The 24,783-nt window shown below is 45.7% G+C and overlaps 1 protein-coding gene across 1 annotated transcript in view; it reads right to left on the reverse strand.

Moving 5' to 3' along the window:
• PTPRJ (protein tyrosine phosphatase receptor type J) overlaps positions 1 to 15,426 on the reverse strand; it is a 163,680-nt gene extending 148,254 nt beyond the window's left edge. Inside the window, exon 1 of the mRNA XM_029060042.2 lies at positions 14,895 to 15,426. Coding sequence (XP_028915875.1) covers positions 14,895 to 15,113 — 219 coding nt within the window. The 5' untranslated portion in view covers positions 15,114 to 15,426. The remainder of the gene's footprint in view (positions 1 to 14,894) is intronic.
• Between the last annotated feature and the right edge of the window lie 9,357 nt (positions 15,427 to 24,783).

Genomic DNA, 24,783 nt, shown 5'->3' on the forward strand with positions numbered 1-24,783 from the left:
AACATCTCTACTTGGATATCCTGCCATCACCTCAGACTTAATGTGTTCAAAACAGAAATCTTTATCCTCCTACTCAAACCCTGCCCTCCCCCTGACTTTCTCATCACTGTAGGCAGCACCACCATCCTTCCTGTTCCTTCCTTCCATCCAAAACTGAAAGGTTTGCGGCTGTTTCTCACGAAGGACCACTAGATCTGGAGCTGTGAGACATACAAGTCTGATGTGACTGGCAAGTAGGTATACGAGTATTTATCAAGCAGCTGCTGTGTGCAAAGCACTATGCTAAGAACTGAGAACGGAGTACAGAGCTGTCACCCTAACAAAGTTGCAGGCCAGGCCGGGAAAGATCGCTCGTGCTAGAGGATGCTGGAGAGGTGGCTAAAGGTGAGGTCCACAGTGGAATTTAGGAGTTCCCACTGTCTAGACAGCCAAGGCAACTCTTTTATGTGAAGCAGCACGGCCTAGTGGATAGAAGATGGGCCTGGGAGTCAGAGGACCTTTCATTCATTTATTCAATCATATTTACTGAGCACTGCGTGCAGAGCACTGTACTAAGCGCTTGGAAAGTACGATTCAGCAATAGAGACAATCCCTGCCCACAATGAGCTTACAGTCTAGAAGGAGGGAGGCAGACATCAAAACAAGTAAACAGGCATCAACAGCATCAGTAAAAATAGAATTAAAGATATATACACATCAAAACAAGTAAACAAGTATTATTATAAATAGAATTATAGATATGTACATATTCACACCAGTGCTGTTGAGCGGGGAGAGGGGATAGAGCAAAGGGAGGGCGTTGGGGCAACAGGGAGTGGAGGAGGAGCTGAGGAAAGGGGGGCTTATTCTGGATTCTGATCCCTGCTCTGCCACTTATCTGCGGTACTACCTTGGGCAAATCATTTCACCTTTCTGTGCCTCAGTTTCCTCATCTGTAAAATGGGGAGTAAAACTGGGAACCCTATGAGGGACAGGGACTGTGTCCAACCTGACTAATTTATATCTATTCCACCACTTAGTACAGTGCCTGGCACATAGTAAATGCTTAACACGATAATAGCAGTAATAATAATATCAAAACTGGGCTCTCCCCCCAAATATCTTTATCTCCATCTCCTTCCCCTCCCAATCTGCTCTCTAGTACTTTTGGCTTTGGAATGCACCAAGATCGTGAGCCCCTCAAGGGACAGGTTCCATGTCGAATTCCCACCTGAATATTCTTTCCAGGCTCTTGGTATAGTTCTCTGCACACAGTAAGCGTTTAATACTATGGCTTTTATTACTACTACCATAAATATAATGGATGTCCACAAATCAGAAAAAGGAACTCCGAAGACACCCTCAATACCTGCAACTTCTCTGCTCTACAGCCAAATGCAGTAAGGTTGTGAACTTTCTTTGCAGATCCAGGTGGATAGTTTGGGGGTGCAGAACAAGGAAAAGTGCAAAACAGAGGCACTGAGAAGGGCTCTAATAAAAATAATTACATCTGTGATACTGTAAATTCATTGTAGGCAGGGAACGTATCTAATTGACCCTGTTATATTGTACTTCCCCCCAGTACTTAGTACAGTGCTCGACACATAAGTGTTCAATAAATTCCATTAATTGATTGCTAAGTGTTGACTACATGTCAGGCCCCGAGGTAAACACTGGTGTGGATACAAGATAATCAGGTTGGATTCAGTCCCTGTTCCATATAGACCTTCCAGCCTACTCAGAGATGGCCCACTCAACTAACGTTTAATTTGAATATAGTACTAGGATATCTTAATTTGTCTTCTTTGGGTCTTAGATTATATTCTTAATGTTACTTAGTCTGCTCTCCTCCCCAACCCGCTGGGATTAAGAGGCCCTTGTGATCCACAGACCAGGTCTCAATTGATTTTCTTCTAATTATCCCTGGGCATAAGTACAGTCATTTTCATATTATAGGTGCTTAATAAGTGTTAATGACAACAACAATAATGATATCATTATTATTACTACCCTTACCTATTACACAACAGGTCTGGCGATCTCTTTCATAAGTGAAATGATAAAAGTGAGGTGCTCTGCTTTTTTTTCTTACTAACTCATGTAAGCCCTACCCCCTCGACCTCCTTTCTGCAAATTATGCTACTGTCTTCCTTGCATGATTGGAAAACTCTCTGAATGAAAAAACTCCTTGAGGTGCTCTGCCCACAGGAGATGCTTAATCAATGGTTAGGTCCCTTGCCACAAGGAGCTTATAGTCTAGAGGGGGAGATCAAAAAAATAATGATTCTTTCCAGAGAGAAATAATAATAACTGTGGTATTTGTTAAGCGCTTACTATGTGCCAAGCACTGTACCAAGTGCTGGGATAGATACAAGGCAATCACGTCCCACATGGGGCTCATCGAGTAAGTAGAAGGGAGAACAGATATTAAATCTTCATTGTGCAGAGGCATGGAGAAGTTATATGACCTGCCCAAGATCAAGCCTGCAACATAGCAGGGATCAGAACCCAGGTCCTCTGGCTCCCAGGCCCATGTCCAAGCCAAGCTGCTAATCCTCTCAGTGAAAATTAATGCTCCCCAGCCCAAAATTTAAATGATTGTTTTATTTTAAGGGTTTCTGGCATTTTGCATATTCTAAACAAAAAACCAAACAATATAGCAACAAGCCAAACAAGCCCCAAGAAGTAATTCCCCAGGTAAACTACCAATGAGAATCAACCTTTTGAATTTAACTTTTCAATGTAATTTGAACTTGGACAAGTAGTACTAGTTTACAGCAACTGAACTTCTTGTCAGCAAGATAGTCAATACTTTTTGATGTCTCCACTCTATTTACGGAAAGAAAACTGAAAACAAATACTGTCTGCTTGACTTTTTCCTTCTGCACCAACTTTTAAGCTTTCCAAAGGAAATTAGACACCTCAAGTGCTCATACCAAAGTCTAAGCTAACATTCAACTCTGCGGCTCCTTTTCCATCCATCCAAACACAAACCCAAAGAAGGATCTGACTGACAAAGAAACTAAGTTTGATGTAACCACTCCTATAAAATAGGAAGTTGGTGTTTTCAAATTGGTTTCAGCATATATCAAATGTCAATGGGAGAAGAAAAGTTGACCATTTCTCTTCAGTACCTTTTTAGGGAGAGTTATAGATTTAAAAGATTTGGGGACAACCCTACGAAGATGTTACAACAAGAAAAAAAAAAAGAAAAAACCCAGAAAAGACCATAAAAAAAAATCAAAAGTCTAAAAGTCTACTTCATTACCTGCGCTACTGGGTTTTCAGAAAGTCTATAAAATCATCTTTCAAGCTCTCAGTCCTAATGTGCTTTTCAACTAGCAGGAAGTTTATACAAACATTTAAGAGAGTCGCTATGGGGAATGGTCTCCTCTTTTCAGACAGACAGCATAAAAACATTTCTCATTCACTCTTCTGACATCAACTAGATTTCATCTGGCTTTTCTGGATGATGCTATTTTTTACCATTGTCAGATTTTAAAATTGCCAGGTCTGATTTCTGATTAGTTCTCTAGCAGTGGTTACTGTACAATCATATATTGAGTACACTGTGTGCACAGCATTGTACTAAGTGCTTGGACCAGTACAACCGTATAAGAGAGTTGGTAGATACATTACCAGCCCAAAGCAAGTTTACGGTCTACAAAAGTACTTCTCTAGAATTCAAAGGCAAGAGGGCAGGTATGGATACTGTAAAAGGTTTTGTATTCAGAGAGCATGTATGCTATTTCAAGACCTCTGAAATCAAAGTTTGCCTGTGATGGGATGCTCCGAAAATGTCTATCATTCCCTCAGTGGGTGACATAAATCCAAGAAAAGGGAATGGTGGGAGCTGCAGAAATCCCACCTAAGGAATGGCTGTGTTTCAATAAAAAATTCAAAATCCAATGTCCAATAGTCATCACTTGGGGAAAATAGGGGATGAAAAATGACAAACTGTGTGCTCAATGTGTGACCAGGATCTGAGCCCCACAGGATAATGCTGTATCTACCTACTGCTTAAACAATGCTGGGCACAGAGTAAATGATTAACAAATACCACAATTATTATTATAACAAATGGCACCAATAGCTACTGCTGAGCATTGAGAGGACTGTAAGAGACAATAAGTCTGCTGTGGGCAAGGATTGTCCCTCTTGATTGCTGTATCATACTTTCTAAGTGCTTAGTACAGTGCTCTGCATTTGGTAAGTGCTCAATAAATACGACTGAATGAATGAAGTGGACACGATGCTAGAGGGCACATTCTAGTAACAGAGGCTTTTTAAACTGACATGTATCTGAAGTAAGTAACTATGTGTGCTGGCCTGCTATTCAGGATTGTTTAATTAATTTATGGTAAAAACTTATCTAACCAATTCCTATATGACTAAAACTCCACATAAAGAATTTTCTTCTAGCTTATTTGACTCATTTGGATAATGAAATTACAAAAACTTCTTTTCAAAGAATTACTGTAAAACACTTGCTTTCAAGTCCAAGTGTTTCACTATACGAAATTTAACTTCTATTTTGCTCCCTGCAAAACTCCTGGTGAGAGGATAAGCCAAAAATTAAATTTTGGGGGCCCTGAAAACCCCCACCCCTTAATGTAAATGCCCCACAGTGCTTAATGTCCATATCCCTAAACTCTGTCTCTTCCTCTATCTGTAATTTATTTTCATAATCATCTCCCTCTCTAGACTATAAACCCCTTGTGGGCAGAGATTGTGTTTACCAACTCGATTGTATTGAACTCTCCCAAGCACTTAATACAATGCTCTGCACACATTAAGTGCCTCCCTTGTACCCACAGTCCCTTCTAGTTATCACATCTCCCTCCTATCCTTCCTCTCCAAACTCCTTGAGCAAGTCATCTACACTCGCTCCCTCAAATTCCTCTCCTCCAACTCTCTCCTGGACCACCCCCAATCTGGCATCTGCCCCTTTACTCCACTAAAACCTCCCTCTCAAAGGTCACCAATGACCTCCTTCTTGCCAAATCCAATGGCTCCTACTCCATCCTACTCTTCAACTTCTCTGCTACCTCTGACACTGTCGACCATTCCCTTCTCCCTACGTGATGCAACCTTTGGCTTCATTGACTCTGTCCTCTCCTGGTTCTCCTCATCTCTCTGGCCGCTCATTCTCAGTCTCCTTCGCGGGCTCCTCCTCTGCCTCCCATCCCTAACTGTGGGGGTCCTTCAAGCTTCAGTTCTTGGCTCCCTTTTATTCTGAATCTACACTCACTCCCATGGAGAACTCATTTGTTCCCATGGCGAACTCATTTGTTCCCAAGGCTTCTACTATTATCTCTATGCGGATGACATCCAAATCTATGTCTTCTCCCCTTTTCTCTCTCCCTCCCTCACACCCTCCAGGCTCAAATCTCCTCCTGCCTTCAGGACATCTCTACTTGGATGTTCTCCTGCCACCTAAAACTCAACATGTCCAAGAGAGAGCTCCGTATCTCCCCTCCCAACCCCTGTCTTCCCCGTCTTTCCCGTCACTGTGGATGACACAACCATCCTTCCCATCTAAGTCCGCAATCTTGGCGTCATTCTTAACTCCACTCTCTCATTCACCCCACGCACCCAATCTGTCACCAAGTCCTGCCGGTCTTATGTTCACAACATCGCCAAGATCCGCCCTTTCCTCTCCATCCAAACCGCTACCACGTTAGTACAATCACTCATCCTAACCCGACTGGATTACTGCATCAGCATCCTTTCTGATCTCCCAACCTCCTGTCTCTCCCCACTTCAGTCTATATTACTTTACAGAAAGGTTTTGGGCCTGTCATCCCCCTCCTCAAAAATCTCCAATGGCTGCCTATCCACCTCTGTATCAAACAAAAACTCGTCACTATTGGCTTCAAAGATCTCCATCACCTTGGCCCCTCCTACCTCACCTCCCTTCTCTCCTACAGCCCAGCCCGCACACTCCGCTCCTCTGGTGTTAACCTTCTCACTCTGCCTCATTCTCACCTGTCCCACTCCAGCCCACATCCTACCTCTGGCCTGGAATGCCCTCCCTCTTCACATCTGCCAAACTAGCTCACTTTCCCCCTTCAGAGCCCTACTGAAAGATTACCTCCTCCAGGAGGCCTTTCCAGACTAAGCCCCCCTTTTCCTCCACTCCTCTTCCCCTCCCCTAGCACTCCGACTTCCTCCCTCTGCTCTTCGCCCCCCCCCCCCGCTCCACAGTACTTGTACGTATATATGTACATATTTATTATATTTACATATATATACATACGCCATATATATGTACAAATTTATTATATTTATTTTATTAATGTGTATGTATCTATAATTCTATTTATTTATATTGATGCTATTGATGCCTATCTACTTGTTTTGCCTCCCCCTCCTAGACTGTGAGCACGTTGCTGGGTAGGGATTGTCTCTATGTGTTGCCGATTTGCACTTTCCAAGCATTTAGCATTGTGCCCTGCACACAGCAAGTGCTCAATAAATACAACCGAACGAATGAATCGTCCTAATGAATGCATCGTCAAGATCCGCCCTTTCTTCTCCATCCAAACCGCTATCACATTAGTATAATCACTCATTATGTCCCTACTGGATTACTGCATCAGCCTCCTTTCTGGCCTCCCAACCTCCTACTTCTCCCTACTTCAGTCCATACTTCACTCTGCTGCCCAGATTATCTTTCCATAGAAACGTTCTGGGCATGTCACCCCCCCACTCCTTAGAAATCTCCAGGGGTTGCCTATCAACCTCCATATCAAACAAAAACTTCTCACTATTGGCTTCAAAGCTCTCCATCACCTTGCCCCTTCTTACTTCACCTCGCTCCTCTGGTGCTACCCTTCTCACTGGGCCTCAATCTCACCTGTCCCACCGTCAACCCCTGGCCCACGTCCTACCTCTGGCCTCCCTCCTCAAATCCGCCACTCTTTCCCCCTTTGAAAACCTACTGATGGCTCACCTCCTCCAAGAGGCCTTCCCAGGCTAAGCCCCCCTTTTCCTCAGCTCCCCCTCCATTCCGCATCATGACTCACTCCCTTCTGCTCTTCCCCCCACCCCACAGCACTTATGTATATATGCTTATATACCTATAATTCTATTTATTTATATTGATGTTTATTTACTTGTTTTGATGTGTATATACCTGTAATTCTATTTATTTATATCGATGCCTGTTTTACTTGTTTTGATGTCTGTCTTCCCCCTTCTAGAATGTAAGCCCGGTGTGGGCAGGGATTGTCTCTCTTTATTGCTGAATCGTACTTTCCAAGCACTTAGTACAGTGCTCTGCACACAGTAAGCACTCAATAAATACGACTGAATGAATGAATGAAAAAATACCACCGATCAACTGAAAGATTAGTTCTTCAAATATGAAATTCTAGTCTAGCACCAATAGTCATGAACTAGCCTTGTCCTTCTTTCCCTCTCCCTCAACAATCTCTTTTGCATATTCACAGCAGGAATGAAGGAATCACCAAGTCACCCTCGTGCCAGAAAACATCCATGCAAACCCTCAATTTACTGGAATGCTGAATGCCTCTCTCATTTCCTCACTTGATGCCTCAAGTCATTTCCTCCCTGTTCCTCAGTCTCCTCCCTGTAAAATGGGGATAAGGACAGGAACCACTCCAGCTCTCACAACATAATGATTTTAAAGTGCTCTGAAAGAGCATACAAGTGAGAAATAAATACCACACAACCTTGCTGCTATGGTAACAAAAACTAAGAGGATGTGAACAGAACAACAGAATCATTTCCCTGCCCAGTTAAACCTGAGAAAGTTTACTAAAAAAGAAAAACCCATTTAAGTGACCTCTCCACTGTCTTCAGCAGAAAATCTAACCAAAAGCACTTTAATGAAGACAGGTAGTCAGACTAAAACAGACTAAGCAGGGTTCTCGTGCTTTGCAGAGGCCCTTTATTAGGAGAGCTGAGGTTCTGAGGTTTCTAGGAGAACCCAGAAGCAGTGCGGTTTAATGGAAAAGCCTGGGAGTCAGAAGACATGGGTTCTAAACCCAGCTCCACTACTTATCTGCCATATGAACTTGGGTATGTCACTTAACTTCTCTGTGCCTCAGTCACCTCATTTGTAAAATGGGGATTAAGACTGTGAATTTAGTACTATGCCTGGCACATAGTAAACACTTAAATAGCATTAAACAATAAATGAAATTTTTAAAAAACCTTACTAGCCCTACTGATTATGAGACAATTAGTTCTGGAACAGTCCTGGCAGGGGGCTGTGGTCCTGGGTAGGGAGAGGAAGGAATAGTGGAGAGAGGCAGTAACATTCCTCACCCCGCCATAGTTGACATACCCTCTTCCTTCCCTCTAGACTGTGAGCGCGTCCACTCCCAAGTGCTTCGTGCCGTGCTCCGCACACAGTAAATGTTCAATAAATACTATTCATTGTTTGATTCCACTTAACAAGTCAAAGCTGCCCTAGTCTCCGCAGACCGAAAGTTCATCGAGATGAAGAAGTCTGCCCAAAGGCCAGTACCATTGGGCTATAGTTCCCCCATCCAGCCCAGGCCAACCACCTATTACAGCTGTCACCCAAATTCCATCCCAGATTCTCCCAATACACTGCAGAAATTTGGTTGCTGGTTAGGCCTCCACTGCTGTTTAGGCACTTATTTTTTGTTTATTTGTTGAGTTTATCGCTGTTATTTGTTGAGTTTATCGGTCTTCGCCCAGGCTAGAAATCCAGGACCTGGCCCTATCAGGTATGACACCAATGCACTCTCAGACAAAGCCCTCCCAGACATATGACCCACTGGGCCCAGTCTTACTAGCTACTTCTGCAGCTTTCTGGAAGAACCGCCCATGTACAAAACGCTGCTCTTTGCATTACAGCCACCTCGTCCACTGCCAACCCCCAACTTTCCTATCAAGAAATGCCTGGAAACAGGAGCACAAAGCCCGGTTACTTCCAGACAAATCTATTTTGGGATGGCTAAACTCAAATTTCAGGTTTAGGACCCACAGCGGGTATTCTGCCCCATCAGAAATGTCAAGGGAGATGTTTCCTTCTAGGAGGAAGAAGGAAAAGTGGAACTGAAAACTATTTGCATTAGTTAAAATTAGGCCTTCTATAGGAACCACAGACTGGCATCTAATAGTACATCTACTTTTCAGCTTTCAAATTGTTTTTCTAATCTCCTACCCAGCCCCTAAAAATTTACATGGCCTGGAAATGTTGACAATGGGAAACTTGTAACCAACACTAAAGGGGAAGTATATGTAGATGTCCAGTCTCAGCAATCTGGGTTTCTACTAGCATCTCACACCATCATCAGTGAGGAGGGCTGGCAGGAGATGTGGGGGGGCGAGGGGAGATCAGCTCCCCCTGGCCACTTCTCCCAGCACTCAAGGGGCTCAAAGGGAAGTGGAGCAAAGCCACAATAGTGGCACAGAGGAGGAGCCAGCATGGGAATAGGAGAGTCTCCTCTTCCAGGACATACCTTGAAGCCATCCAGTCTGTCTCTGCAGTACATCCCACCCCAGGGGAGTGACTTGGGATGTGGCAGGATCAAGGCAAAACCGGGGAGGTAGCTCCACTATCATCACATATATCAGCCTATGTTTCATGGGGCATTCCCTCCCACCAAAAAATATATATATATTATCCCTGGGGCTCACAAGAGACTTAATCTGGCCTGCTTCCCACTCTCAATCTCTCCAGCTTCAATGACTATTTGAAGAAAACCACTAAAAGCCGAGGGACCCAGCCACAATTAGGAGAGAAGTGCTACAATGGGCTCCTGGAAAGGGAAGAGATTTTTAAAAATCTCCCATTTTTCAAGGAGCTCCAGCAGCCCCCTGGACATTACGGGAAGGCTCTAGAAACCCGAAGAAAGAGCTATGTGTACCCTTGTACCCTTACCATCCTCCCCAAGTACCAATCCCCAAATCAGAGCTTGAGGGCTAACCCCTAGGCATCCTCCAGTCATTCTGAGACCTTGGCCAAAGACTTGATGAGGAGTCCTGGATCTGCATCGAGGCAAGACTACTCTTAAATCTGAATGTTGTAAAGACTTTTAATGAGTTCTTTATTGGGCACAACCAATATGCCAGAAGATACCAAAAGAGACAATAAAGAGCCTTCTGTATGCTAGAAGATTCCAAATAATTCTCTGAGGAAAAAAGCTTTTTCAAATTAACTTAGAGGAAATCACCAATAAATCTGGCCTACACATATTTAAAACTTCCTGGGTCCAAATCCGAAGAGAAAGAGGCTTTTAAGAGATAAGTAACACCCTACCTCACCAAAATTGCTCATTGTAATGGCAAGATTCTCAATGCAGCATGAAAGACTTGACACTTATGTGCCCATGAATTCTACATCAACTTAAAACCTCAATGAAATCATAAACCAATTTACTGTGATATCAAATTAACTTGGCCTATAAAACTGTCCCTTAGTTTGGAGTTAAAAGTATAAACATTTACAGAAACAAATTAGAAAATTTAGATCTAAACCAATTAGAAATTTAGCAAGCATTTCAAAATGTGGTCAATGGACCACTGGGTTTGAAATTGGGTTTGAGAATTAGTTGTATAAAAAATATCCACAACTTATTGAAAGGAAAACAACAAAAAAAATGGATTTGCTCTACAGACCTAGAAACAAGCATTATTTCCAACATTCAGCAGCTCTTTTGGTTAATTTAAATAGAGTCTGAAATAAAACTGGGTTCGGGGTCAATTCTGTCAATACTACCTTTTGAAGAGAGACGAGGGAAGCAAGAAAAAGGGGACACTTTTTCCTCTTCACTTTTTTCCATACCCAAAACCGGCAAGCAAAAAATGCTGCGACAATGGGTGGAGCTGGAGACTGTTCAACCAGATGAGCTTCCCATGTTGGAATTATCGCTAACCATCCTTCCTGCCTCTAAAAATGAAAATGAGATGCTGTGTTCTAAAATTACTTTTCTGTCCCTTTTCCGTGCCTACCCTTCAGCCCTTTCTCGGCATTGGTCAGCACATCCGATCTTTAACCATACTCTCTCTTCTGAGGCCTCATCTTTAATTGATATTGGAATTGCTACATTCAATTTACATGAAAGTTAGTTAAAGCAGGGGAGAAGAGAGGTAAGGAGTAAAAAAGGGAGTGAGCAATTTTGAAATCAAGCAGAATGATTACTTCTTCACGTCTAGTACCTTCTTGGGCAAGAAATGGGAAGAAGGGGCTGGCAGTTTAGCCTATGAGCCCTGTGTGGGACAGGAATGAGCCCTGTGTGAGACAGAAACTCTGTCCAACCTGGTTTCATGTATCTACTATCCCAGCATTTAACAGAGTGCTTGGCACAGTCCTTAAACACTCAAATGTTTAACAAATACCCAAAAAAGCATGCAGGCACACACCTTACATACACCCACCCATAGAAATCCAGGATCATCATTAAGAAAACCCTATGGTAAGTACTTGGTTATGAGTAAGAGAGAGCAAGTGCTTATTATTAAGACACTTTTTTCTGCTTTCACTTCTAATCTGTAACCACCCACCTTCAAAAAAAAAAGATATGGAAGGCTGGAGAGGTATCTCAAATACTTCCATTGTAACTTTGAATACATTTTGTAGCCGCTGTTCAAGAAGCCAATTAAAATCTTTACTTGTCATTTAACAATAAATGGTTAATTAAGGGCAAATACTAATGAATTACCACTCTCTAGAGAACACAGAGGAAGAAAAGAGGATACAACGGCAAAGAGGTAATAATCGAGGATATGACAAGGAAAGGTTGGGTAAAAAATGGCTCGCCCAACAGAGCAATATCTGGAATCAGAGTAATACCATCAACCAAAATAGCTCTGGGATCCTTTGCTATGTATAGTAAATAAAATTATAAAAAGTAATGCCCTTGGGTATTTAGCTAACACAGGGAACCTGTGGGAGGTAACCACTTGAAGCAATCCCATCATTAAGTGGGATTCCATGCCCTAAGACTCATCCTCTGTCGTGCATCCATCTGCGTTCCACTTCATCCTCCCACCGTCCTTGGACACCAGCAGACACCAGAAACACAGACTCAGGGACATTAAGTGATTGCTCAAAGGGACGGTGGGGCTGAACAGAAACTTGGCACTCCACATGCTGTTATCGCCACCTCATACATTATTTCTTCCTCAGGGCAGAAGGTCTTGTCCCTTACAGATAACTCGTTTGAGATTTTTCAAGTCCCCTCCGAACACAGAGTCCTATCCCGGACAGTCACTAAAGATCCCTTCATCGGGCTGTCCTCTCTACCCAGGCAAAGGGAATTTATTACACGTGAGCCCAAGTGAAATACATCACCAGCCCAGTTTAAACCAATACCAGGCGATTAACTCACTTCCAAATGACTTGGATCAAATCTAGGAAGACAGCAAGTCAAACTGGTTTATCTTGTTTCAAGTCTCTGAACTTCGGCTGACCAAATATGAAAACAGTGATCCCACCACCTGCTTCTTCCCTCTGCATAGGAGAACTGTGAAAAAGCAGTCTTTGTGAGGAGTACCATTTAATATTTTTTATAATTGGAAGGTCTGCCCTACCCTTAAGTTTAAGGATGGGAAAAAATTAAATTGTTGTATTAAAAAAAAAAAGCCTGGTCATTGAAACGACTCATGGTGGATAGGGTACGTGTCTACCAATTCTGTTCTAGTGCACTCTCTCAAGCGCTTAATACAGTGCTCTCCCGGAGTAAATGCTCAATTCCATTGATGGACTGAAATGAGGCTTTTAAAGGGGCCCCAAGAGTTCTCTCCTGCCCGGGGAGGGTCAGCATACTAAAGACTACCATTAAACCTACCCTAATACCAGGTACTGTATTAATATAATTAAAAAAATGAGAAACTGGAAAATGGGTGATGAGTCCAGCTACAAGACTGTCACTAACAGCAACCAAACAAGAACACTTTCCTAGACTAGGTTTCAGGAAAACCAGAACCGGTCAACACCCAACACCCTGTCATCAAAGCACACAGCTGCAAACAGTTAAATCAGCCCATGGGGAAGGAAGAAGGAACAAATTGTCTTTTTTTCTCCCCTTATTTTTTCCTTCCCCTCTTCCCCCACCCCCACTGAAGATGGTTTTTAAAAAAAAAAAACAGCATTATACTTAATGACTAATCAGATGATGGGAAAGATTTTGCGTAGAGAAGATCTACAGTAAATGCTACATAATGGTAATGAATGAACTCGTGGTATTTAGACATCGTGCCCCACAGCTACCCTCTTTCGTAGCAGGCTGGAAACATTTCTGGTCTTCAGCTCACAGGGAGCCAGTAACTGAGAACTGTCGTCTCCTACAAAGCCCTGGTGATTTTTAAGAGCCTCTCTTGGTTCAAAAACCACTCTCTTCCCCCCAACAACCGAAAGCATGCACTTGTACATGACAGGAACCCCTCCTTTACACAACCAGAGAAACGATAAGAGTGACGAGCAAGTCATTTGAATTTTCTTCATTGACAGGGTCATCACATCCTGACTTTCTCAAACCCACATTGCAACCTTCCCCTTCTCCTTTCCCTTAGCTCCTGATCTGTCACTAGGTGTGTGTCTGGGTGTGTGTGAAGGGGTGGAAGAGTGAAATTATACCACCCCCGGAGCCACCCCGCTAAGGCCAACAACTACATCAATCAGTCAATGGTGTTCACCATGTGAAGAGCACTGTACTAAGCACTTGGGAGAGCACAATACAACAGAATTATATATCACCACTTGCCCCAATCGGCTTTTCATTGGACTGGCCAGAGGTAACCATTTCTAGACATCGATTTTTAAGAGGGTTATTAAAAGGAAGAGATGTGCTTCCTAAAAAAGAGAGTCCATCTCTACGGCAGTACCTAAAAATGTCAATCAGGGGTATTAACTGAGCATTCAGTCGCTTTTATTGAGTGCATACTGTGTGCAGGGCACTGTACTAAGCGTTTGGACAGTACAATTCGGCACTTACTGTTTGGGCACCGCACTAAACACTTAGGGGAGTACAACAGAGTCAGTGGATGTGATCCCTGCCCACAGAGAGTTTACAATCTAGTGGGAGTGGAAGACATTAAAAATAATTTACAGGTAAGGGAAGTAACCAAGAATTAGTATATAAGTGGTGGGGCTGAGGGGCGAGTAGCAAAATGCTTTGGGGGTCCTGAAGTGGCAAATAAAAGGAGGGAGAGTACGTAGGGTGGGGAAGGGAGAGGCTAGTTATAATTCCTCAAGTGGAGCCTTTCTGTGATGCAAACGCTAGTACAATGCTCTGCAAACAGTAAGTGCTCAATAAATAGCACACAGTAAGCGCTCAATAAATACGACCGAATGAAACCCGGGGTTCCCAATGCAGGGGTCTTGTGACCGGCCCAGATTCATTAGCAGAAAGCCTAGGCCAAGGGAAAGACAGGTCTCCTCCCCCGACCCCCAGAGGGCCAAACCATCAAAAAAGCATAGGCACCCCCCTCCTCAAATGCCCGAAATGAATACTGATGATATCTGTTAAGCGCTTACTAGGTGCCAAGCACCGTTCTGAGCGCTGTGCCCTGTTTTAAGCGCCCGATCTCATCTGGAGGCCGGAAAGGCAGACTTCCCAAACTGGGTCTCTTGCCCCTACCTGAAATGGTCCCCCCACCCCGACTGGATTGCAAACTCCACGAGGGCAGGGATCTATTGTGCTCTTCCCGGAGTGCTCCTGAGCCCGGGGGGCGTTCACTAAGTACCACCCATTGCTGGATTGATCCCTTCCACCCAACCTCGCCCTCTTCCTCGAAGAGACGTGGGAGAGGGGGGTGAATGCGGAGAAGGCCTAGCCCCAGGGGGCTTGGAAAAGCAGAGGGTGGGCTAGGTGAGCCCCGGGGGTCCTGCAAGGTGAGCGGCAGGTGCAGGTGAGCCACGAGGGGGGTAAAAAGAGGGGGACCCCCCCTCCCCAAGCCGGTCCCCCGTTTACCTGTCCGGAATGCAGCAGCAAGAGCAGCCCCAGCAGGGAGCCGAGCTTCATGCCGCCCAGCCTTCCCGGGAGGCCCGCAAGCCGGGGCCCGGCTCCACCCGCCGCCGCCTTCGTCGTCGCCGGTCCCGGCTGGGGCCTCCTCCTCCTCCTCCTCCGCCTCCCCCGCCGCCTCCTCCTCCTCGGAGGCGTCTCCCCCGCTCCGGGCTTCCCCGGGGACATGGCGGGGGGGCGGGCGCGCCTCCGGCCGCAACGGCCCCGCAGCAGCCCTCGGCCGGCCGCAACGGGCAGGGTTGGCGCGGGGGGGAGGGACCGCGGCCCGGCCGTTGCTGCTGCAATTGCCGCTGCGGAGGTTGCAATTGCTGCTGCTGCTGCAACTGCTGTTGCAATTGCTGCTGCTGCTGCGATTGCTGCAACTGCAGCTCCTGCTGCTTTTGCAGCCGCCGCCTCCTCCACGCGTCAAGCGGCTGGGGCTGCGGGGAGCCTCGAGGAGAAGTCAGCGCCCTCCTCCTCCTCCTCTTCTTCCTCCTCCTCCTTCTTCTTCTTTTCCTCCTCCTCCTCCTCCTCGTCGTCGCCTGGCCCTTCCCTCCCCCTCTGAATATTCATCGGTTCCTGCCCCGCTGAGCGTCTCGCCCCCTCGCCGGACCCCCGGACCCCCTCCCCCGTCTCTCTGTCTCTCGTGGTCTCTGCTTTCTCTCCACCGTCTCTTTCAGCGCCCCCACCCCCAGGGCCGGTCCTGGACACGCGGGCCCCGGCGATCGCCCAGCCCAACAGGGGAGGCGGATCCACCAAAACACTCGGGGAGGGTCCCCCAAACCACCCGAGAGGCTCCCCCAGCCCACCCGGGGAGGGGGGTCCCCCAAACCACTCGGGGAGCTCCCCCAAACCACCGAGAGGCTCCCCCTACCCGCTCGAGGGGCGCCCCCAAACCACCCGAGGGGCTCCCCAGCTCAACCCTGGGGGGGGGTCCCCCAAACCATTCGGGGGGCTCCTCCTGCCCGCCCGAGGAGCTCCCCCAAACCTCCGGGGGGGTCCCCCAGCCAGCCCAGGGTGGTCCCCCAAACCACTTGGGGGGCTCCCCAGCCCACCCGAGGGGCTCCCCCAGCCCAACGGGGGGCTCCCCAGCCCAACCGGGGAGGGGCTCCCCCAAACCACCCGAGAGGCTCCCCAGCCCGCCCGAGGGGGTGGGTCTCCCCCAGTCTACCCCGAGGGGGGTCCCCCGGTCGGCTTTTTGTGGATTTCGGGCGCCGATTCCCGTTTCCTTCGTCCCAGGGATTCGGAAGGGAAGAGGAGAGCGCCCGGCCCCTGCACAACCCAAAGGACCGGCTTCCTGGGCCTCGGTTTCCCCATCTCCATCCTAATTCCCGGGAAGGGCTGGGGGGCTGAGAAGGATTTTTGAATTCCTTGGAGAAGCGCCCCCACCCTAATTCCTGGGAAAGGCTGGGGGGGGGATACACTGTAGAAGGATTTTTGAATTCCTTGGAGAAACGCCCCTACCCCCCCACCCCCCCGCCAACAAAAGACATCATGAAGGCAAAATGACCCCCTAGTCATGCATCATGCTTTTAATGTACGAGACGCCTCTCTTTTTGCAGCGTGTTTTCACCCCGATGATCCTCGTTTTTGTCCTCCCACCCGGAGAGGAGGTTATGAACCCTATTCAACGGATGGGGAAACGGAGGCACGGGGCGTTAAGGGCCTGACCCAAGATTATGCAGGAAAACCCGGGCGGAGCCAGGCCTGGAAACCAAGTCTCCTGATCCTTGCCTTTGGGCCTCTTTCAGACGGACTAATAATAATGATAATGTTGACATTTGTTAGGCGCTTACTATGTGCCAAGCACTGTTCTAAGCACTGGGGTGGAGACAAGGTAATCAGGTTGTCCCACCCTCACAGTCTTCATCCCCATTTTCCAGAAGAGGTAACTGAGGTCCAGAGAATTGAAATGACTTGCCCAAAGACACTCAGCTGACAAGTGGCAGAGCTGGGATTGGAACCCACGACTTCTGACTCCCAAGCCTGGGCTCTTTAGTGACTATCTTATCCATCAATCAGTTAGAGAAGCAGTGTGGCGCAGTGGAAAGAGCACGGGCTTTGGAGTCAGGGCTCATGAGTTTGAATCCCAGCTCTGCCACTTGTCAGCTGTGTGACTGTGGGCAAGTCACTTAACTTCTCTGTGCCTCAGTTCCCTCATCTGTAAAATGGGGATTAAGACTGTGAGCCCCACGTGGGACAACCTGATTCCCCTGTGTTTACCCCAGCGCTTAGAACAGTGCTCTGCACATAGTAAGTGCTTAACAAATACCAACATTATTAGTAGTAGTAGTATTTATTGAGGGCTAAATGTGTGCAGAGCTCTGTACCTAGCGTTGGAGCACTCAGGAGAGTTCAGTATAACTGAGTTGGTAGACCCATTTCCTGCCCACGCCTACCTTTTCTCAATTATTATTATACAATTGTTAATTAACCTATTCTAGATGAGTAGATTTCTCATTATCTCTGCTTCCCTTTCCCCTGCTGTGTATCAGGGACCAGTTAAAGAGCACAAGCTGTTATTTCCCCTGGATGCGGCAGATGAAGGCCAGGATTTGTATGTGTGTGTATGAACACACGATTTCTATGTGTTTAACCCCTGCAAGATCCGTCTGCTTTCTAGGGATCTAAGAATCCCAGAGGCCTCTCTGTATTTATTCCTGAAGCTCCATTCCTCAGCCGAGGCCATCAGAGGGTTTAGCCCTCAGGGCCGCCCTTAGGATAGGGCAGATTCCATCGTAGCGAGCAGAAGTTGGAAGACCCGCTGGGAGCAGCAGGGTAGTCTAGTGGAGACAGCACAGGCCTGGAAATCAGAAGGATCTGAGTTCAAATCCCCACTCAGCCAGGTTTCTGCTGGGTGACCTTGTGCAAATCACTTCAGTTCCCTCTGCCTCAGTTACCTCGTCTATGGAATGGCGATTAAGATTGTGAGCCCTCTGTGGGACCGGGACTGTGTCCAACCTGATGTGCTTGTATCCACCCCAGTGCTTAGAATATTGCTTGGCACATAGTAAGCGCTTAACAAATACCACTATTATTAGAATTATCGCTACCACACCGGGTATCAGGAAGGGACAAGAGAAGGCTCCATCACCACTGCCTCGGCCAATTGCCCCTTCCCGCCTTTCCCTCCGGCTCCCAAACATGTGCCCAGGGCTGGTTTCAGGTATTTGAATATCCTGAAGTAGGGAAAACTTTGCCACCCCCGCCTATTCCTTGTGACATCATTACATTACACGACACTATATGCAGTACACTGTGTATGCAGTGGTCTGTGCAGAGTGCTCAATAAATATAATCGATTTCGTATTTACGTCACGTGGAAGTTTGCCAACCAAAAGAGTTTCCCCAGGGAGATGTGGAGCCCCACACCAGCAAGAGTCAGGGACAAACCTGAGGATCCCACCCCTGATGGTGGCCCCCAATATGGTAGCTGTGAATCATCTTACAGGTTAGGAGGTTTAGAGCCGGGCGGGGTGGGGGGATAAAATAGCCTCCTCGGGGTTATTGTCACTGCAGAGATGCTCTGACTTTGCCCCTGAAGCAGCTAGTTCCCAGGGGTAGAACCAGTGGATCGTGCCCAGGGATACGTCTGACCCTGAGATCCCACGGTTATGTACATATCGGTAATTTATTTATATTAATGCCTGTCTCCCCCTCTAGACTATAAGCTTGTTGTGGGCAGGGAATGGGTCTGTTTATTGTTATATTTGTACTCTCCCAAGTACTTAGTTTAGTGCACTGCATGTAGTAAGTGCTCAATCAATACAATTGAATGAATAATAACTGTGGTATTTATTAAGCATTTGCTGTGTCCTAAGCACTGCTGTACATTCCAAGTAATACAGTGCTGTGCACATAGTAAGCGCTCAATAAATACTCTTGAATGAATACTAAGCCCTGGAGTAAGTACAATTCAAATAGGATGGACACCGTCCCTGTTCCAGTTGGGGCTCAAAGTCTAAGGGAGAGAGAGAACAGGTAATGAATCCCCATTATATAGATGAGAAGCAGCGTGGCTCAGTGGAAAGAGCACGGGCTTGGGAGTCAGAGGACATGGGTTCTAATCCTCACTCTGCCACTTATCAGCTGTATGACTTTGGGCAAGCCACTTAACTTTTCTGTGCCTCAGTTACCTCATCTGTAAAATGGGGATTAAGACTGTGAGCCCCACATGGGACAACCTAATTACCTTGTAACTACCTAGCTTAGAATAGTGCTTGGCACATAGTAAGCGCTTAGCAAATACCAAAATTATTATTATGATAAGGAAACTGAGGCACCAAGAAGTCTGTGACTTGCCCCAGATCACATAACAGACAAGTGGCAGAGCTGGGATTAGAACCCAGATCCTCTGCCTTCTAGGCCTGTGAACTTTCCACAAGGCCATGCCAATTCTTCCTGGGATCCACATTGATACCCCTGGGAAGCAGCGTGGCTTAGTGGCAAGAGCCTGGGTTTGGGAGTCAGATGTTGTGGGTTCTAATTCCGCCTCTGCCACTTATCAGCTGTGTGACTTTGGGCAAGTCACTTAACTTCTCTGTGCCTCAGTTACCCCATCTGGAAAATGGGGATTAAAACTGTGTGCCCCGTGTGGGCCAACCTGATTACCTAGTAACTACCCCAGTACTTGGCACATAGTAAGCGCTTAACAAATACTGTCATTATTATTATTATGACACCCCTCACTCCTCTCTTGGGGAGCCAAGCCTGGCTGACCGACCCACCCACCCTCCTTCACCAGAGTTGGGGAGAGAGCCAGGTCTGGAGCCCTAGGCTCTTCTCCAAATCAAGCAACTCCCTGCCATCCCGGGGCTACCAATGCTTCACTATCAATCAATAAAAAATATCAAAACTTTTGTAAAGGATTCCTTTATTGGGGGTGGGCGGGGGGGGGGGTAGAGGTAAGGTTAGGGAGGGGAAGAAGAGGACTCTGTAATGGAGTATCATAAAAGATGGCTGTACAAATACAGCCGAGGGAGGTTGGGTGGTGGAAACTCGGTGCATAAGCCATGCTGTTTCGATGAGTTCCCTGGTAGCAGCACCATCTTGAATGTCCCAATTGGCAGCCATCTTAGGGTGAGAAGGCCCACTCCTGCCCCCACTAAATGCCTCCCTGAGGTGACCACTTACCTTGTTTACCTCCTAACTCTAGCTCTGCATGGGGCAGCCGATCTCTAGAATCCCATTTGCCAAGAGGGGCAGGGGCCCCTAGAGATCATAAGCTTCTTGAGGGCAGGGAGCCTGCTACTTAATATTATACTCTCCCATGCACTCGTAGTAAACACTCAACACATACCATTGATTGATTGTAGGGTCTGAGGCAATCCAGAGCTGGTCTAAGAGGAAAAGGAGTTGAGATTTAAGAATGATCTTTCTCCTTCCTTGTCCATCTTGGGGCTCCACTGTGGGCTAGTTGCTCTGGCCCTGCACATCTCTGCTCCACCAAAGCCATGTCTGCTGAATTTCAAGAGTGGCATTGAGTTAGCACAGGGGTTTTTCTAGTGCTTGCTGGTGAAAGGGGAACAGCTTTTTGATAAAGGGAGCAAAGGGAGAGGCAGATAATGATTCCATTATAGCTGTTTCTCACTGAGCATACTGCATTGCGATTAAGGAGCTAAAGGAGATGCAGTATTTACCTCTACCGGGTAAATATGTTTCTTGGCCTTTATCTTAAGTGTGCTTTGGCATTCTCAGAACTTTGTGACAATTCTTCCAGGAGTCAAATGATAATGGTTTCCCCTTCTTTTACTTTCCCAAGCTGTCCAGAGGAGCACAATAAGGCAGCAGGACTTTGGGGTTATGGCTCCCTCCACCATTGACTCCCTTTGTGACCTTCTGGATGTATGTAAGTAAAGCATTTATGTACATATCCATAAAGTATCTATTTGTTTTAATGTCTGTATCCCCCTTTAGACTGTAAGCTCACTTTGGGCAAGGAAGGTGTCTACCGACTCTGTTGTAGTGTATTCTCCAAGTGCTTAGTACAGTGCTCTGCACACAGTAAGCACTTAGTAAATACTGTTGATTGGTGGATATGCTCTCCGTGCTTTAGTTTCTGCATCGGCGAAATGGGTCAAATGGCTTGTCTAAAATCATCCAAGGACAGTGGCAGGACCCTGTTGGTCATCTCCCAGAGCTGGTGTTCTGCCCAAGCCTATCCACCCATTTAGGTTGCTTTAGTGTTCCGTTTATTTTAAAAGGTCACAGTGAGGAGACTGACCACACTCCAAACTCATCCTGTTTTAAATGGAATAGTTCTTGCCATCCTAATGAACTAAGATCCCAAGATTGCTTTAAACGTGAATGGAAAAGAATCAGAATTGAATAGATCATTTGAAAAAGCGGGTTGGGTTTTTTTGGCTTTTTTTGGTCACCATTCATCTCTATAATAGTAACAGGATGCTTCCTGTGGATTAATGATGGGGCTGCGGTTAGAGCTCCATGTTTGTCCGTCAGAATTCAGTTCCTCCCAAACGAGTCTCTAAATCACCTGCTCTGCATTCTGGGCTACCAATTTGCAAATTCCTATTGGGTTTACATTCCAGAGTTTTTTTTAAAAATAAACAATTCTTCGATCTTAAAAAATGTACATTGTTTCAGGTGCTATATAAAAGGGGGAATTTGGACAAGATCTCTGCAGACAGTGAGTGAAAACTAGAGCCTGGCAACTTAGAGTTATTGTTTCTATTTAGAAATTGGGGGAGAGGATGAAGCAAGACTTCAAGATACAAAATATACTTTAAAAGCTAAGTTAGGCATATAAGAGATTGGCCTCCTCTTCTTAGTGCAAATTGTTAGTGGGAGTCTACAGTCACAAATTATTTTGATAATTTCTACTCCCAACCACCGCCCCATTTCCTGCATAACACACTTTAGACCGATCTTTAAAGGTATTTCACCCAGATAAGTCTAATGAAATAGTAACTGAGTTTGCCCAAGACCATACAACCTTTTAAAGAAAAAATTCCAAGGACACAGGTGTCTGAATAACAGAAACTTTCATAGTCTCATTTTCAACACAACCGATCAGGGATTTGAAACAACAGTTTTAGTGCAATTTATACATACCGGCTGAAAGTCATTTGTTAAAGGCATTGCAGAAAACACTTCTTTTCCTGACTGTGTCCTCGGGTGTGACTCAGGAATCTCCCTGATTAGCACTTCATGTCTGCCTCTTTCAGTCCCTCCTTAGCAGAGGAAATGTTGCAAAACTTTAAACATACTGGCTTTTGTTCTTTCTACATTCGGAATGTAACTATTTTCTTGCGCTGAAACTTAATAGGCAAAAATCACCTAGAGGGACAAAATTGAAGTTAAACAATGTGGGCCACAGTTAATTATTTTTGAATTTAAAAAGTGAGCTAATCTCATTAAGAATTTGCATCGGAGGTAACTTCCTTGAACTTCTTGCTTTTTTTCCCCCACTGTGGTGAAAATTTCTCTTTCCTACGGTGTTTCTCATTTCCCCTGTCCTGAGAGGACCTTTTAACATTTTCCTGCAATACCTCCCCTCCCTCCTCTTTGCTTTCTTCCTTCCCCATATGCTCCCACCCCTGCTTCCCTCCCTCTTCTACTCAATCAAAAAGTCAATGGCATTTAATGAGCACTCACTGTGTGCCAAACACTGTACTAAGCACTTGGTAGGATACAGTACAACAAAGTTATAGACACTCCCTGCCCACAATTAGTTTACAGTCTAGAGGAGGAAACAGACATTAATGTAAATAAATGAATTAATCATATATACATAAGTGCTGTGGAGCTGAGGAAGGGGTGAATATCAAGTGCCCAAAGAATACAGATCCAAGTCTCCCCAGGCAGCTATTAAGCTATTATGGAGTTTCAAAACTCCAGGCAGCTATTAAGTATGTACTCCTTAAGCACTTGATATTCACGCCAGCCCCTTAGCACTTCTTGTGCTTGTACTCTCCCATTTCTCTTACCTGCAATATATTTTGTTTTTCCCCTTCTAGTCTGTAAGCTCCTAGTGGATAGGGATTCTGTCTACCAACTCTGTTATACTCTCCCAAGCTCGTAATTCAGTGACCTGCACACACTAAGCGCTCAATAAATACAATTGATTGTTGATTGATTCATTCATTCATTCATAGATGCCCAGTACAGGAGAAATGAGAAGCAGCGTGGCACAGCGGAAAGAGCACGGGCTTTGGAGTCAGAGGTCATGGGTTCAAATCCCAGCTCGGCCATTTGTCAGCTGTGTGACTTTGGGCAAGTCACTTAACTTCTTGGTGCCTCAGTTACCTCGTCTGTAAAATGGGGATTGAGACTGTGAGCCCCACGTGGGACAACCTGATTCCCTTGTGTCTACCCCAGCGCTTAGAACAGTGCTCGGCACATAGTAAGCGCTTAACAAATACCAACATTATTAAATGAAAGGAAAGGAAAGAAAGGTACCGATAGAAGATGGTTAAAAAAGGCTTTTAACCAAACCAACAGGCATGGGCCCAAATATAAAACAGTGGTCCTCTAGACTCTATGTGGCCATCCAGAGTCTTCAAGACTGTTGTGGGCAGGAAATGTACCAGCTCTCTTATTTTATACTCTCCCCAGTGCTTAGTACAGGGCTCTGCACACAGTAAACACTCATTACATATGATTATGATTGATTGGTAGTGCAGAAAGCTGGACAGAAGTACAGTGTAGTAACAACTGTATTGAGGGCCTCAGTGCATGGCGCTGCATTGAGGATTTGGGAATCAATCAGTGATATTTATTGAGCACTTACAGTGTGCAGAGCACTGTACTATGCACTTGGGAAAGCCCAATACAACAGAGAAGCAGAGTGCCCTAGTGGATAGAGCACAGGCCTCTGAAAGCCAGAAGGACCTGGGTTCTCATCCCAGTTTTGCCACTTGTATGCTGTGTGACCTTGAGCAAGTCACATAACTTCTCCATACCTCAGTTACCTCAGCTGTAAAAGGGGGATTAAGACTGTGAGCCCCACGTGGGACATGGACTGTGTCCAACCTGATTACTTGAATCTACCCCAGTGCTTAGAACAGTGCCTGGGGCATCGTAAGCGATTAACAAATGCAAAAAAATAAAAAGAGTTGGTAGGCAAAATCCCCACCCCAAAGAAGCTTACAGGCTAGTGGGTGAGACTGGAAATAAAATAAATGACAGATTGAGGAAATGGCAGAGTATAAGGTATGTATATAAGTATTTATTATACACTTACTGTGTGCAGAGAACTGTACTAAGCACTTGGAAAGTACAATTCAGCAACAGAGACAATTCCTACCCAACAACGGGCTCAGTCTAGAAGCTGTGGGACTGGGGGTGGGCTGAATATCAAGAGCTTAAGGAGTCAGAACCAAGTACATAGGTGACAAAGAAGGGAAGGTGAATAGGATGGGGATATGAGGGCTTAGTCAGGGAAGCCCTTTTAGGCGAGATATAATAATAATAATAATAACACTGTTTCAACAAAATACTGATGGTACAAGAGTATCCCAGATTTTCAAAAGGACGATCTCCCCTTGGAAATTTTCTACCTCCTTCCCATGTCCCTCCCTGCCCCATCTGTTTTCTTAACCCTTAGGTCACTGCTACCATTTCTGGGTCTTGATTTTCTCATGACTGCAGCCTCCCCCAGCTTCAAAATTGTTGGATGCTGCTTCTCAACCATAAACCTATCATGTTCATTCACCACCTAAACCATCTCTCTGTCCACTTTCCTCATGGTTGAATCCTACTTCACTTTTTTCCCCACTTATTCATTCAGTTGTAAATATTGAGCTCTTACTATGTGCAAAGCACTGTACTAAGCACTAGGAAGAGTACAATATAACAATATAAAAGTGCAAGAGTACAATATAACAGTCCTAAAGTTTAA

The sequence above is a fragment of the Ornithorhynchus anatinus genome, chromosome 3 (assembly GCF_004115215.2).
Source record: "Ornithorhynchus anatinus isolate Pmale09 chromosome 3, mOrnAna1.pri.v4, whole genome shotgun sequence".
NCBI lineage: Eukaryota > Metazoa > Chordata > Mammalia > Monotremata > Ornithorhynchidae > Ornithorhynchus > Ornithorhynchus anatinus.